The 12,247-nt window shown below is 35.2% G+C and overlaps 1 protein-coding gene across 2 annotated transcripts in view; it reads left to right on the forward strand.

The window, feature by feature from the left end:
• ACADM (acyl-CoA dehydrogenase medium chain) overlaps positions 1 to 5,933 on the forward strand; it is a 40,857-nt gene extending 34,924 nt beyond the window's left edge. For both annotated transcript variants that reach the window (XM_027770868.1, XM_006146055.2), the window contains 2 exons: positions 3,449 to 3,697; positions 5,240 to 5,933. In XM_027770868.1, coding sequence (XP_027626669.1) covers positions 3,449 to 3,697; positions 5,240 to 5,311 — 321 coding nt within the window. In that variant the 3' untranslated portion in view covers positions 5,312 to 5,933. The remainder of the gene's footprint in view (positions 1 to 3,448; positions 3,698 to 5,239) is intronic.
• Positions 5,934 to 12,247: the final 6,314 nt, after the last annotated feature.

The following is a 12,247-nucleotide window of genomic DNA, read 5'->3' on the forward strand; positions in this document are numbered from 1 at the left end:
ACGCCATCTGCTGGCCCCAAGGACTTCAAAAAATTTTGAACACCAAAAAATAAACCTCATACTTTAATTCCATTTTTTTTATAAACTTTGAAGATTTTTTTGTATACCAGGTTGCTGAGACTGGTGAAATAAGCACTTCTGTGTATTTTAACAGGAATATAAATTGGTATAACTTTTACGAACCATATTGAGCACTATATATCAAAAGGATTACCATTGTTGTGTGAGGCCAAAGATATATATTCATACTTTTGATATATAGTGCTCAATGTGTGTAACATAAACATAATATATGTGGTAATATGTTTATCCAAAGCTCAAATCTTGGGGATCATCAAAGAATATATTGAAGGAAAAAAACATAAGAAATACAATGATTGAGACAAAACTTCAACAAGTATTCAAACTGTACTCAACAGCAGAGTCTCCAATTTGAAGAGAACTCCTGAAGCATAGTTGTGGCAAATCCTTTAATCAGTGTTTATACTTCTCTTTATATCAGCATACATCTACATCATTGTAAGAAACACACGGATGTGTGGTCAAGTATATCCAAAGTACAAATCTTCTGGAGTGTCAGAAATTATACTATGGAGAAACTTTACAAGTATAATTAATGTGACCAGCTTTATAAAAAGTTTATACCTTGGGACCAGCAAATGGCACAATGATTACGTTGCTGGACTTGTAGTTGACTGCAGTTTGAGCCTTGGACCCAGCGACTTAAAACTCATGCTAGGTGCATGTGCACATGTTCTCAAAATCCTGAGAAAAGAATGAAGGAGAAGGGATTGCGGTGTGGCCATCCTCACTGGATTTCTCACTTTCTGTCTTTCTGTGTCTCCGGTGATCGCTTGAGCCCTATAGCAAAAACCTCTCTAAAAAAAAAAAGCTTACACCTTTGTAGTCATGAAAAAATTTATACTAGATGGAAATCATATGAATGTGAAGAATATGGCAAGGCATTTAAACAGTGTTCAACTTCAGGATACAAGAATGAATTCATACTTGAGGAAAATATTATAGGAAAGGTGATAAATTGTTGAAACAGTTTTCTCAATGGACTACACATAAGAAAATTCATACTAGGGGGAACTATGTCTCAATCACTTCTTGGAGATTAACTGACTTCAAATGTTAAATTACACAAAAAGAAAGTTAAGATCATTAAAATTCATGAGATGTTGTGTGTCACAGGAATAGGAACATCTGTGGAAAGATCTATATTTAACTTACAAAATTTCTATTCAGTTATTTGCGGTTTCTTGAAAAGGTATTATTTTTAATTACTGCTTAAAGTTTGAAATCTATCGATGTCATGCCTTTATTAATCATGTATCATCATGATTTCTCAAGGAAGAGACTGGAAAAAGGAAGGGCCTATTTCCTCATTTGGGGTTTATTATTTAGCCGTAAAAAAACAACAGTGTTTATTTTAAGATATATCATGATATAAATTTGAGAGTATTGGGGGTAACAGAATAGAGGTAAAACTGTTACATAAATTATGCTTTGTGTGGTCAGGACCTTTTCCTGAAATTGTAGATATCACCAAGGACTTCTGTTGATTATAGAAGAGGTAAGATAACAAGATGATTATGAAACAAAGTAAGTCAGAACACTGAGAGAATGAAATTTTCATGGGAAGAAAATGATAGATTACTAGGAACTGAATATGTGGTTAAACAATGGGGGGAGATAGTGCCACTCTCTCCTTTGAAAGGCAGTAGCTGTTGCATATCCCATATTATTGAAAATTGGTCCTGTTTTTAAAAACAAAAAAAGTTAGAAGACAATTTAATCAAAAGAATGAGAATGGTGTGTTTATAAAGGATTTTTATTTGGCCACAAAAGTGCATTTTCATACAATTTTATTTAAAATATGTTATACTTCTTATGTCTTAATTAGTAAAAATATTTTTAAATAACCTGATTGAATTATGTACCATCTATCAAACCAAGCATATCCCACTCACTAGGGCACTTCATAATAAACACTTATATCCAAAAATAAGAAGAAGTAGAAGAAAAACTTTTCCCTCTCTGTTTATCTAATTAATACCCTTTGAACTGGTGGATGTATTTATTACCTTTCAAAAAGTGAAGTGGAGGGAAAAAGCCTTAAAAGAAATACTGATTTAGAAGAACAGGCACAACTCAGGGAAGAAGAAATGAAAAATGATCTTGCTCTCCTTGTTCCACATAGGAGTTATTCACGTTAGTTAATTATGCCTCCTCTAAAACATGAATACTGGGTCAATCTTAAGCAGCCTGTCACATTTTGTAGCAGTGTGACCAAGTTTATAATGCTGTATAGAATAAATATATGAAATTTAACAGCTCAGTTTTTTTGGAATTTCTTTGATGACTTTTCTTCATATATTTGGTTGTGTACTCAGTCATAGAATGTGTGTTTATGTTTTAGTCTTAATCCTTAAAACTCATTTTGATATTGCCCACTACATAAAGCAGATTTCTAATCAACTTAATGTTCTTGTTTCTGCATGCTTACAGGACTTATTTTAGTTTATATTATTTTAAAGCACATGTCTCATTTTTTTCCCAGAATAATTACATGATAACAATGTAAACAAAATGTAAAATAAAACTCATCCATAATACTCTGTCTGGAGATAATTGCAATGTGTATTATACAGTATACTTTTTTCCCAAGAGTATATTTTTCTAAAATTATAACCATATTACATATATGTTTGAATTTTTCACAGAACAATACATGGTGAATATACTTTGATCTAATGACATATCTTGGCAATATAACCCAGAGCACTTACTATTCCCTACTTAAAGTATTATCTTATGTCTCCTATTTGATTATGAGCCTCTAGAGGATAAAAATATTTTACTTGTCTTTTTCCCTGTCTGTTTCTGGTATAATGAAACATTATTTTTTCTGTCCATGCTGTTTTGTTCGTTTGTTTGTTTGTTTTGTTTTAGTTTTTTAGTCCCAGTAAATACTTAGAAAAACACATAATTTTTGCAGTATTCATTCCCAAAATGAATAACCTCAATCTAATCATGAGAAAACACTAGACAAACCCAAATTGAGGAACATTCTTCAAAAAATAATATTATTCAAAAATACAAAGGTCATGGAAAATAAGGAAAGACAGGAATTGTAAAAGCCTCGGTGACCATGAAGAAGTAATTTATTAGCATGTGATCCTAAAGCAAAAAAAGGACATCAGTGGAAAACTTGGCCAAATTTGAGTAAGATCTATAGTTTAGCTGATAATATTGTACCAATGTTTCCTGTCCTTGATCATTGTACTGTGGTTCTGTAATATGTTAACAATAGAGGAAACTGGGTATAATCTTTCTATAAGTCTAAAATTAGTTCAAAATGAATCATGGGAAAAAAAAAGTTAGGAGTGAAACATAAAAACCTACACATTAATATTCCTAATTTTTTTCTTTTAAATTTCAGCACCAAGTAGTATCATTTATACTGGCTGAAATGGCAATGAAAGTTGAACTAGCTAGACTAAGTTACCAGAGAGCAGCTTGGGAAGTTGATTCTGGTCGCCGAAATACCTATTTTGCCTCAATTGCAAAGGCATTTGCTGGAGATATTGCAAATCAATTAGCTACTGATGCTGTGCAAATTTTTGGAGGCAATGGATTTAATACAGAATATCCTGTAGAAAAACTCATGAGGGATGCCAAGATCTATCAGGTAAGGGAAAAATGATTTTTGTTGTCACAGATTGTAATATTCATAAATAACAGACTAGATATAGTATGTCTAGATTAGCCTTCTTTTGTGTTTTCACATCCTAGCTAATTGTAACCTATACTTTGCACTCCAAAAAGTATGTGTGTATTTTAAATTATTTTGTTTTGAATTTTGCCTGATATCTCTTGAATTAATTCAGACTGTACTTTGAGTCAGCAACCAATGTGAGGAAACAGCGATACATTTGACTTTTAAGTTACATGGTGGTTAGAAAAGCTTAGATAGGAGTCGTTTGGTAAATGAGATATAAATGTGCATGTTCCCCACATATGACTTAAATGATTGTAACCCATGCTCTTCAGTAATCTTTTTCCCTTGCTTCCCTCACCCCAAGAAAATTATCTGATAAGTCTAGTCATTTGAAATCTTGAGGTGGAATCAGAATGCTAGAGTGAGAAGACAATGTTAGATATAGTGCACTCCCCCAGTTTAGACATGCAAAAACAGGAGCAGGACCAGCCTTAGTGTTGCAGGCAATAGGGGTGCTGCTGTGTGATGCCGGAGACCATGTGGGTTCATGTCTAGGGTCTGCCTTGACGTGCTGAACTCACTCATGGTCCTGGCTGGCTGCAGAGCTAGTGGGAGGATCATAATGTGAGGACCCTGTTGAGGTACCTCTCTTTCTCTTTCTTAGGAAATACATGCATAAATATATAAACAAACTTTAAAAAGGGAATAAAGACCAGAATTTGTCCCATATGCAAAGTCACAGGTTTATCTGGTGATATTCTCTGTCCTGAAGTCTTTAATTATATATTATACTTATTACCATTATTATCAACCATTTACCTTTTGTCTACATCTGAGAACATGAACTAACAAATGGCTAGAGTTAGAAGTTTAGAATGGAAATGGAGGCTCACTATTAAGTGACCAAAATCAACTTCTTTAAGCATTGTTTTCTTTAGCATGTCTATTCTTTAGGTAGCAAGAAAGAAAAATCAAATTTCAGAGTAAGAATAGAAAATGACTAAAAGTAGCAACTAGCTAAGAAGAGAAAAATTGGATAAATGTTTTCGTAACATTAAACTTTATCTTTTTTCCAAATTTTTTTAAATGGAACTATCATTTTCTTTAATGTTTTGGAAGACTTTTCCAAAATTTTGGTAAATGACTCTTTGTAATGATTTAAACTAGGGCCGTCAGGTGGCGTGGTGGTTAAGGGCACTGGACTCCTACATGACCTACTATGGTTTGAGTCCTAGACCTGGTGGCTTGTTTTCACACTTTCCCACTCTCTCTCACTCTGTCACTCTCTGGTCAAAGTGAAATAAATAAATAAAGTTAAATAAAATAATTTTTTAAAAAAAATATTAATTTAAACTAATTGATAGGGATTTAGATATCTTCACAGGTTTTACAATATCAGGTTTCGGAATCTATAGGATGCAAAACTTATATATAGTACCGCATACAATATTAAATAAATCTAAGTATTTATGTATTGAAGATATTTAACCTGTATTTATGTCTTCCTTGCAGATTTATGAAGGTACTACACAAATTCAAAGGCTTATTATAGCCCGTGAACACATTGGCAAGTATAAAAAGTGAAGAGATTGTTATAGAAATATGATTAATCATTGAGTAACTATAACACAATTCACTGTTTAAGCTCCAGACATGAGAAAAGCTTTAACATTTTTCCATTGAAAATAAACATAAGTAATCTTATACTAAATCTATGCAATGATTCTAATAGTAGCTTATACTTTTAATTTCCCTTTTTTAAATAGATTTGATTTCACTAAAATTATGTATTGTCCTTAGTACCACTGTACTTGAATTACATTATCCTAGAAAAATACATATCTTTGTGATTTTGATCTCTTAAAATTAAAGTAATAGAAGTTTCTTGGAATTTCAATATCCCAATGACAGAAAAGTAGACTTAGTCAAAGCATTCAGAATGCTCCTAAATTTATACTGAGAAAATATCGTAGGGTTTTCATACCATTAACTTTGCCAGTGTTTGTATGCATAATAGTAGTATAATATTAAAGGAATGCATTTTAACTACAATTTGAAAAACATTTGCTTTCATTTTGCCTAGTAATAATCAAAATTCCAATATTCATATTCTCATTATGCAAGAATTTCCTTGAAAAAATATTAATTCTGAGCCCACATCCACTTGCCTTATTTATAATAAATCAATAAAGCTTGCCTTAAACTTTTATGTGACTGTTGGTCTCTAGGCAACCTTTGGTCTGTTGTACTAATTTCCTGTTCATGCATTCTGAAAAGCAACTTAAATAAAATTGTCTCTTCAATGCTTATTATTGTATCTTTTCATATTCTTTACGGGGAGTTTTATTACTTTATGTAACAGTATATTTCTTCAGGTATTTAGTGTAATGAAAAAAGTCATTTTGTTTTTGGAGAGATTTTTGCTGTAGGACACGTACGCTTGCCAGAAAGACAGAGACAGAGAGATAGAGAGATAGAAAGTGAGAAATCATCCCCCAGGGGGGATGGCCACACTGTAATCCCTTCTCTTCCATTCTCTTGGGATCTTGGGCATGCATGCACACATGCCCAGTGTGAGTTTAAGCCACCAGATCCAGGACTCAAACCACGTTTGACTACATGGGAGTCAAGCAACATAGCCATTACGCCAACTGCTGGTCCCATGAAAAAAGTCATGTTTTTTATTTGAACTGCATAATATCACCCACTCCCCCCCTTTTTTTTTAGTGTATACAATTGAACACTCCTAACTTAAAAGCCTGAAATCTGAAATGCTCTGAAGGTCAAAACTTTTATCTCTGGCAGAATTCCACACCTGACCTCATATGCCAAGTCACAATCAAAATGCTGTATTCCATAAATATTGTATAAAATTACCTTCAGGCTATGTGTATAAAATGCATATGAAACAAATGAATTTCCTATTTAGACGTGGGTTACATCCTAAGATAGCACATACTGTTATGCAAATATTGCAAAATCCAAAATAATTCACAAAACTAGAAGTATAAATTATAGAAGTGTAAATTTTCTTCTAGTCCCAAGCGTTTTGGGTAAAGGATACTCAACATGCATTATTGGAGACCTCAGAAAATATAAATATGAAGTAATGTAGGTACCAAAATTTGTTAATACTTTTGTATAATTTTAAATACCAAATATTGCTAAAAAAAATGTGTATACTAAATGGGGTATTTTCTGCAACCATTCTCATTCTCCAATTATCCACCGGTGTGTCTTGCATTTCAGTTTTATTCTGACAGTACCCAGTTAGGTTTAGTCCCATAATACTGCCCTCACTTCACAGGTGAGTTATAAGCCCTGGTTCCCTAGGCTTTCAATATTCCATGGCCTAACCCTCAGGTTGATAATTCACAAGAAAACTCACAGAACTCAGGACAGCACTTAGCCTAGCCACGGTGGTGGATGTTGGTAAGATGCTACTGGTTCTTGGGCTGAGGCCACATGGGAGTCCTGGTTGAATTCTCAGTCCACCTGTGCTTCTAGATAACTGGAAGGCTTTGGTCAGAAGACTGCAGTGTGGTGAGATCCAGTCAAAAATCTCTCATTAAAAAGAAAACGGAGGGGGACCAGCAGTTACCGTAATGGCTATGTTGCTGAACTCCCATGTAGTCAACCGTGGTTGGAGTCCTGGACCTGGTGGCTTAAACTCATGCTCGGTGCATTTGCCTGCATGCAAAAAATCCCAAGAGGAGAATGGAGGAGAACGGATTGCGGTGTGGCCACTCCCCCTGGGGGGTGATTTCTCGCTTTCTGTCTCTCTGTCTCTCTCTCTCTTTCTGGCAAGCACATGCACCCTATAGCAAAAACCTCTCCAAAAAAATCAATAAATAAAGCAACCAAATTCTAACATGTGAATGTTCAAAAAAGAAAGAAAAAGAAAAAGGAGGAACTAGTGGATGGCATAATTGTTATGTCACTGGACTCCCATGTAGTTGACTGTGGTTCTTATCCCAGACCTGGCACTTAAAACTCACACCAGGCACATGTATGTGGCCCAAAATCCCAAGAGGAGAATGGAGGGGAAGGGATTGCGGCATGGCCATTCCCCCCTGGCGGGGAGTAATTTCTTGCTTTCTGTTTCTCTGGGAGTACATGCACCCTATAGGAAAAAAAAAAAAAAAAACTCTTTGGGGCTGGCGGGTGGTGTGGTGGTTAAGGGTACTGGACTCCCACGTGGCCAACCATGGTTTAAGTCCCAGACCTGTTGGCTTGGTTTCTCACTTTTCCTTTTTCCCTCTGTCCCTTTCTGGTCAAAATTTTAAAATAAAATAAATCTTAAAAAAAATTAAAAAAAAAAAAAGAGAAAAAGTAGAAGGAATGTAGGGGGGCCAGCAAGTGGCATGGTAGTTGGGGTGCTTGGACTCTGACATGGCCAACTGTGGTTCGAGTCCTGGATCTAGTGGCTGGCTTTCTGACTTTCCCTTTTTCTCCCGCTCTGTCTCTCTCTGGTCAAATTAAAATAAATAAATAGAAAATAAATAAAATACTTTCTTTTTTTTTAAAAAAAAAAAAAGGAAAGGAACTGGGGAAATCACTTTACCTACATTTTTCTGTTTATCATAAAAGATACAACTCAAGAACAGTTATGGAAAAGATGCATTGGCCAAGGTACGGAGGTTGGGACAAAACAAATTTCTGTGATTTCCCACAGACTCTCCAGAAAATTTCAAGGAGACTTACAGGTGTGAAATAAAGATTTGACCTTGGAAAGGAAAAAATCAAAAGGAATGTCAGAATTAAGATAGCATTATAGGTGCCTGAGAAAGAACATTTGGTACTTATTTAAAGGAACAACAAATATTTTAAAATAAATACAGCAGAGTGAACAAGATTATAAAAAACTTTATTTCTTGGGAACCAGCAGTTAGCGTAATGGCTATGTCGCTGGACTCCTACGTAGTTGACCGTGGTTTGCGTCCCGGACCCGGTGGCTTAAAACCCATGCCGGGCATGTGTGCATGCGTGCCCAAGATCCTGAGAGGAGAATGGAGGAGAAGGGATTGTGGCATGACCATCCCCCCGTGGGGTGATTTCTCTTTTCTGTCTCTATGTCTCTTTCTCTGTCTGTCTGGTGAGCGCACACGCCCTACAGTGAAAACCTCTTTAAAAAAAAAAAAAAACTATTTCTCAAATGAAGAAACTTTGTTTTCCTCCATCTGTTTTTTAAATAATCAAGGAGACCATGAAGTCAATATATAGCTCACAGAAAAGTTATTCTATTAAAACACAAAATCTCCACTGTCTAGGTAGAAGTAAAGATTAACCTTTCACATTGTTGGTGTATCCCATTAAAACTGAACTTTGCCAAAACTAGCACATTCCTCAGGTTCTTTTTCAGATGCAAATAGTGCTATACCCCAAGGCAAATTCACTTTCCTTCACTATGCTTTTTCATATTCTAGAACAAAAGGATGCTTTAGAACAAAACTACCTTTTACCTCCAGAGAAACAAAAGCACATGTAACTCTATTTTTTTGTTGTTGTTGCTCCTATTTCATGTTGTAGTTACATGATGATTATTATGCCTTTATCAAAGAAACTAACCTTTTGGGGCTGGCAGAGGATGTGGTGGTTAAGGCACTGGACTTCCAGATGGCCGACCATAGTTCAAGTCCTGGACCTAGTAGCTTGTTTTCTCACTTTCCCTTTTTCTCTATCTCTGTCTCTCTCTGGTCAAATTAAAAAAATAATAATAATAATGACAACAAATGGGATTAAATAAATAGTTTTTTAAAAACCATTTTTTTTTCCTTTTTTAAATTTTTGCCATATAGTGCATGTGCTTGCCAGAGAGAGACAGAGGGACAATCACCTGGTGGAAGAGGGAGAGGATACACCACAATTCTTTCTCCTCCATTCTCCTACCAGGATTTTGGGCACACACGTACACACACCTAGCATGATTTTCAAGCCTTCGGGTTCAGGACTTGGATCGTGATCGGCCATGTAGGAGTTCAGCACCTTAACCACTATGCTGCCTGCTAGCCCCCAAAGAAACTAACTTCTGTTTCACAGAGAAAGATAGAAGATAGGTCAATGATTACTGTCACACACAAATTTTAGCAGACCACAAAGGCCCATAAATGGTTGTTGGAAAACTTGTGACACATTTTTGCATAGAAAAAATGGGATCAGCAGATGGCATAATGACTACGTCGCTGGACTCCCACGTAGTCAACCATGGTTCGAGTCCCAGACCTGGTGGCTTAAACTCACACTGGTGGGCACGTGTGCGTGCATGCCCAAGATCCCAAGAGGAGAATGGAGGAGAAGGGATTGTGGCATGGCCATCCCCCATCCCTCCAGAGGGTGATTTCTTGCTTTCTGTTTCTCTATCTAACTCTGTCTTCTTGGCAAGCCACGTGCCCTATAGCAAAAGCCTAAAAAAAAAAAAAAATCCAGAAGAAATGGGTTATGACTTTTCCAATTACCCAATATAAGATGGCTGTACAAATCTCTTTGTACCTCAAAGTGGCAATAGGAAAGATGTATTAACTTGATCCAGAGATGTAACCACTTTATAGCATATCCAAATAAGCAAAGGTATATAAATTTAAAATTATGCTCAGTTGAGCCAACCAGTTTGAATCCTGGACCCAGCAGCTTGAAACTCATGCTGGGCACGTGTGTATGTGTGCCCAAAATCTCAAGAGAGTAATGGAGGAGAAGGAATTGTGGGATGGCCATCTCCTCTGGGGGTGGTGATTTTTTTGCTTTCTGGCTGTCTCTTCCTTGAGAGCATGTACCCTATACGAAAAATCTCTTTTAAAAAAATTGTACTCAGTTATTAATGATTCCGTATTCTATCTCACAATCTTACGAATCAAAAGATTACTCATTGGTTAAATCAATCTTAGTCCAAAGTTCTAAATTTCCTAACCATTTTTTTTCAATCTTACATAATCCAAAAAAGAAAAAAAATTACTGTTGAGGGGCCAGCAGATTACACAATGGTTACGTTGCTGGACTCCCACGTGTGACCAACCACAGTTCAAGCCCCGGACCTGATGGCTTGAAACTCACATCAGGTGTGTGTGCGTGCATGCTCAAGATCCCGGTAGGAGAAAGGATTGTGGTGTAGCCACTACCATCCCCCACACCCCTGGGGGTGATTTTTCACTTTCCCCTCACTGTCTCTGTCTCTTTCCACAGTGAGCACACCCTAAGGCAAAAACCTCTTTTAAAAAATTAACAATAATTATTGTTGGAATTGAAAAAAAAAGTTTGATAAGATTATGATTCAATTCAATGAAATACAACTATTTGTCAAAATCTTAAACTTTATGTAGATGTTTGGCTAGCTAATTTGACCAATAAACCAATATTAAAAGTTTTACGAAATTTGAACTAACAAGTTTGTTCATTAAAAAATAAGCCTGCAAGGCCAGTAAGTGGTGTGGTGGTTAAGGCGCTGGATCCCACATGGCCAACTCCATGGTTCAAGTCTTGGACCTGGCAGCTTATTAAAGATTGTCATTTAAAGATCGACAAGTTACTCAACAGCACCAATGGAATATCATTCAAGTATTGCAAAAAAGCACTGGCCAACCTAGAATTGTGAACCCACAGAATTTTTGGAAAAATTATGTGGGAGAAATAAAGGCATTTTCAAGTAAACACAGTTGACAGTTTACTAATAACAATCAAGGAAGAAAAAAAGGAAAGAAAAAGGACTCTACAAGGACAATGTGATATTCAAGAGGAAATAGTTGAACTGATAAGTGTGTAGGTAACAAATTGCCTATATTAGATGATAATGATAAAATAATATGAGGCCAAACAAAAGGAATATAAATAAAATACTAGAGAAAAAGTAAAAGGAACGTGAAGTGTTAAAAAGATTCTTGTACTTTTGGGAAGGAGGGTTGGAATATTAACTTTGGACATTTTTAAGTTCACAAGGTACATTCCTAAGTAGTCAATAAAATAATAAAATTGGAGTTTGTAATTTCTAAACCAGAAGGACAGAAAAAGATAAAAACAAAATGTAACATGTTACTAAAACATAATTTTTGTTAAAGGGAAATAGGCCAAAACAATGAGAGTTATAGAAAATGTAGTAGAGAGATAACAAAAATAAGTCAAACAAACAAACAAATCATAGTACTTATAAATGGACTGATATAATTAGTTAAAAGTGGACCAAAGAAATCAGCCATTTTCTGTTTATAAGACACACTCTGAAACCTAACAACACAGAAAGGCTGAAAGTAAAAAAGTTAAAAAATTTTCTTTTAGAGGTAATTATTAACCAAAAGAAAACTGAGGAAATTTCATTAATATTTTTAAAAGACTTTAAAAGATTAAATGCATTATGAGAGCTAGAACAGTCATGTTTAGAGATACTAACAGTCATGCTTTTTAGGTCAGGTGACAAAAAAAATAACAAAACATTCATGTATAAAGTAAATCCGAATTATAAATAGGAAAATCAGCATAACTACTGGAGAAATAATGAAATGCATTACCACAGTACGTTCCACACTGTCTTTCCTA

This window comes from Tupaia chinensis, unplaced genomic scaffold (assembly GCF_000334495.1).
Source record: "Tupaia chinensis unplaced genomic scaffold, TupChi_1.0 Scaffold000164_1, whole genome shotgun sequence".
NCBI classification, from domain to species: Eukaryota; Metazoa; Chordata; class Mammalia; order Scandentia; family Tupaiidae; genus Tupaia; species Tupaia belangeri.